The sequence below is a fragment of the Lathyrus oleraceus genome, chromosome 5 (genome assembly GCF_024323335.1).
Source record: "Lathyrus oleraceus cultivar Zhongwan6 chromosome 5, CAAS_Psat_ZW6_1.0, whole genome shotgun sequence".
Taxonomy (NCBI): Eukaryota; Viridiplantae; Streptophyta; class Magnoliopsida; order Fabales; family Fabaceae; genus Lathyrus; species Lathyrus oleraceus.
This window is the reverse complement of record NC_066583.1, coordinates 404,193,008-404,196,166: the sequence shown is the minus strand read 5'-3', so window position 1 is coordinate 404,196,166 and position 3,159 is coordinate 404,193,008. Positions and strand designations below refer to the sequence as shown.

At 36.1% G+C, this 3,159-nt stretch overlaps 1 protein-coding gene across 1 annotated transcript; it reads left to right on the top strand.

Moving 5' to 3' along the window:
- Nucleotides 1-354: 354 nt before the first annotated feature.
- Nucleotides 355-2,558, top strand: LOC127085123 (uncharacterized). The gene is made up of 2 exons (XM_051025698.1): nucleotides 355-610; nucleotides 1,924-2,558. Exons 1-2 carry the CDS (start codon nucleotides 582-584, stop codon nucleotides 2,429-2,431), a joined length of 537 nt encoding a protein of 178 aa, XP_050881655.1. The 5' UTR covers nucleotides 355-581; the 3' UTR covers nucleotides 2,432-2,558.
- Nucleotides 2,559-3,159: the final 601 nt, after the last annotated feature.

The following is a 3,159-nucleotide window of genomic DNA, read 5'->3' as shown; positions in this document are numbered from 1 at the left end:
ATCCTTTAAATCGTTCGAACATAGATATTCTGTGAGGATCTCACTCACCAAATCTATTAGATGATACTTTCTAAACGTATTTGATTTTGTCCTTTACTAGGTAAAAAACATAAATAAAATAGTTGCAAAATAATAATTACATTATTTATATTGATCAAATAAATTTTACATAAAAATGCACAATTATTCAATTTTGTTAATTCAACTTGAGAGAAAATTTTATATTAATTGTTAATTGAGCCATGTAGTTAAAGTAAGATTTACTTTTAAAAATCCAACAAATAACTTTATCATTATCATAATCTTTTGTAAATTAGTATTCATCTTATTACAAATGCACAAATATTTTATTAATAAATGTAACAAAGCGGGGGTTATAAATAAACTGTATAATAATAAGAAGGAAATCGTATTCGAAATCGCATCAACTTCGTCACATCGTAAAATACAGATCAAAGGTTTTTCCGCTTGGATTCAAGCACTCCCACTCTCAGGTTTTCATCAAAACCCTCCATTTATGCTGCAGGTGCCAGTTAGGGTTTGAATTTGAAGTGTGCTGTTAATAACTACACTTTGTGACAATGGTTTTGATAAGCGGGAATAACAAAAGGTAAGTTTTTTTTTCCATGTGCTTGGAGTATAGTTCTTAAATTTCAAGAAAAATTGTTGTGGTTAACTCTTCAATTCAATGGGATGAAGTGGTCTTGTCGGGTTCTTTAAGGTTTAGGGTTTATAAAAATTGTCATTTTGAAGGGCTTTCTTTGTTGGATAAACAGTGTGATAAAAATTAGAATTTACAGTTAACAATAGTGTATGATTAAGGGTTTGTTTAGATAAAAAAGCTTATTTGCAGCTTATAACAGAAGTTCTTATTAAAATAAGCGCTTATAAGTTATTTTTATAACAAAAAGATAAAATAAATTTAAGACTAGTAGCTGCAACTTCATCTGCAGCTGGAAAGTTGTAGTGTGGCTGGTGGAGGCTGCAGCAAAGACGCTTGGGTCCGCCAGAGGATTCCGAAGGTGACTGTATTGGTTGTCGAGAATGGGTCTCGCCAGAAAAGAAGCAACTGGTTGAATCAAAGCTAGATGTGGAAAGAAATGCATTGACGGAGAAGAAAAACACTAGATGAAGCAAACTGAATGTGTGCAGCGAGACGGAAATGTCAACTGGATAAGAGTTATTAAGAGGTCACGGTTGCTTCAACTAAAGAAACAAGTAACTAAACAGTGCCCAAAGCAATGCGAGCAATGCTGGAGCAGTCGAATGTGAGTGGTGCAGTTAGGATTGGGTGGGACTAGCAGAGGATGGCGATCAATGCGCGGTGAAGATCGGCCGAGGAAGCTGCCAAACACGCTGCCACTTGTGGAGGAGAGGTCCACATAAGTCTAATAATACAGCGAGCTTAATCAACAGGCGTGGGATCGTGCAATGGTGTATAAGTATGAAACTTCGCCATATGGTAGATTTTCATCAGAAAAATCGACGGAAGGGGCTGAGGACAGTGGCTAAGGCGGTCAGGACAAATGTGGACGGATAGGCTATCAGTAACCAGTGTTATCAAATATCCACCATGGCAGCGCTACGGCGGATATACATAGCGGTTTTAGGGCTCACCGCAATGATAAATATTGGCCGATATTGCAAGTTTGTCTGCTATAATGGCGCTGTAAAGTGCCCGGTATGACGCGATTTTGGCTCACCGCCATGGAAAAGACATGCATAAACACTGTAACAATAAGGAAACTTGATGGAAGCATTTATAGTGGTGGCTGAGGTGGTTGGTTGTAGAGCATTCACCTCTATTTCTAACATGCACAATAAAGACCAATTGATATGGTTTACTAAATCTAATCCTAATAATAAACATTAAGATTTAATCCTTTGATTCTAACAATATTTTCTTTCGATGTTTAACTACAGTGTTTTACAACAAGCAAATGATGAGAAGAACAAAGCTCAAGGTGTTACAATGCAGCCCAATTCACATCAGCACGGAAATAAAACCGTTGAAAGTGGGCGTACCCAAAATCTGGCCAACACACTGTTGACCAAAGGAATGGCAACAATGGACGAATTTAAATACGGGTTTCCATCCAAAAGCTTATCGACTACATCAAATAAATGGTGGGGATGTGATAATCGTGACGAGACCAACCCAAACAGAGCCGAGAGCCAACCTGAAGAAAGCACAGGAGAAGCAGAAAAGAAGGAATGTGAAACCGGAAAAGGTGAAAATAGTGAAGAAACTCCTCAAGGTTCATCTTTGTTGAGAGCTGTGAGGAAAAGAGCTATAGAAGAAGGCAGAGAAGCATTTAAATTAGGTGTTTTTCGAGGCTACGGCGTAAACAAGGTAGCCAAAAGGGAGAAAATATTGCTTCACCAAATATTTGGATCTTCATTGCCAAAGTCATGGATACATGATTTGTAATTTAGGATTTGGATTTCATGTAGTAACATTGTCATGTGGTTTTCGAACTCAACTGTTTGATCTCAAATTAACAACCGATCTTAGATCGTTAACTTTATGAAATTGAAAACAGCTGTTTTTCCTATTAGGATTTGGATTTCATGTAGTAACATTGTCATGTGGTTTTCGAACTCAACTGTTTGATCTCGAATTAACAACCGATCTTAGATCATTAACTTTATGAAATTGAAAACAGCTGTTTTTCCTAATGCAGGGAATCCAAATTCATTAATCAAGGGTGATTATCATTCTGCAGAGTCTTGTAGACTTTGTTTGCTGCATTGAGTTCTTAGGGAACAACTTCATGAGAATGTTTCTCTTTTTTTTTATTTATTTTTATGATATTGTAGTCTTCATCTCTAGTAGTTTTTTAAGGCTGGTGTTTGGAACTAATGGCATGAGGCACTTTTGTTCTTATTGTACTTCCTGATAGCATATCATTAGGAGGCTGATGATACTACATTGAAAGAACAAGAGAACAAATTAAATAATGACTTATTTGCGTACGGTTAGTTTAGCTAACAGCAATTAACATTTTTCCTCTCTTTTTCATGGTATCATATTGAAGATTTAACCAAAGCCTCTATTTACAACACAAACACAATGTTTAGTGGGAAATTTAGAAATGGAAGGATCTTTAATTACCATATGGCTTCCCTAAATCATACATCATTAAATAATCAATATTT

What these genes read in the sequence shown, in the direction of transcription:
- LOC127085123 (XM_051025698.1), top strand. Translation starts at nt 582, where the DNA reads ATGGTTTTGATAAGCGGGAATAACAAAAG. An exon ending in ATAAGCGGGAATAACAAAAG is followed by an intron (nt 611 to 1,923) that starts GTAAGTTTTTTT and finishes GTTTAACTACAG; the next exon opens with TGTTTTACAACAAGCAAATG.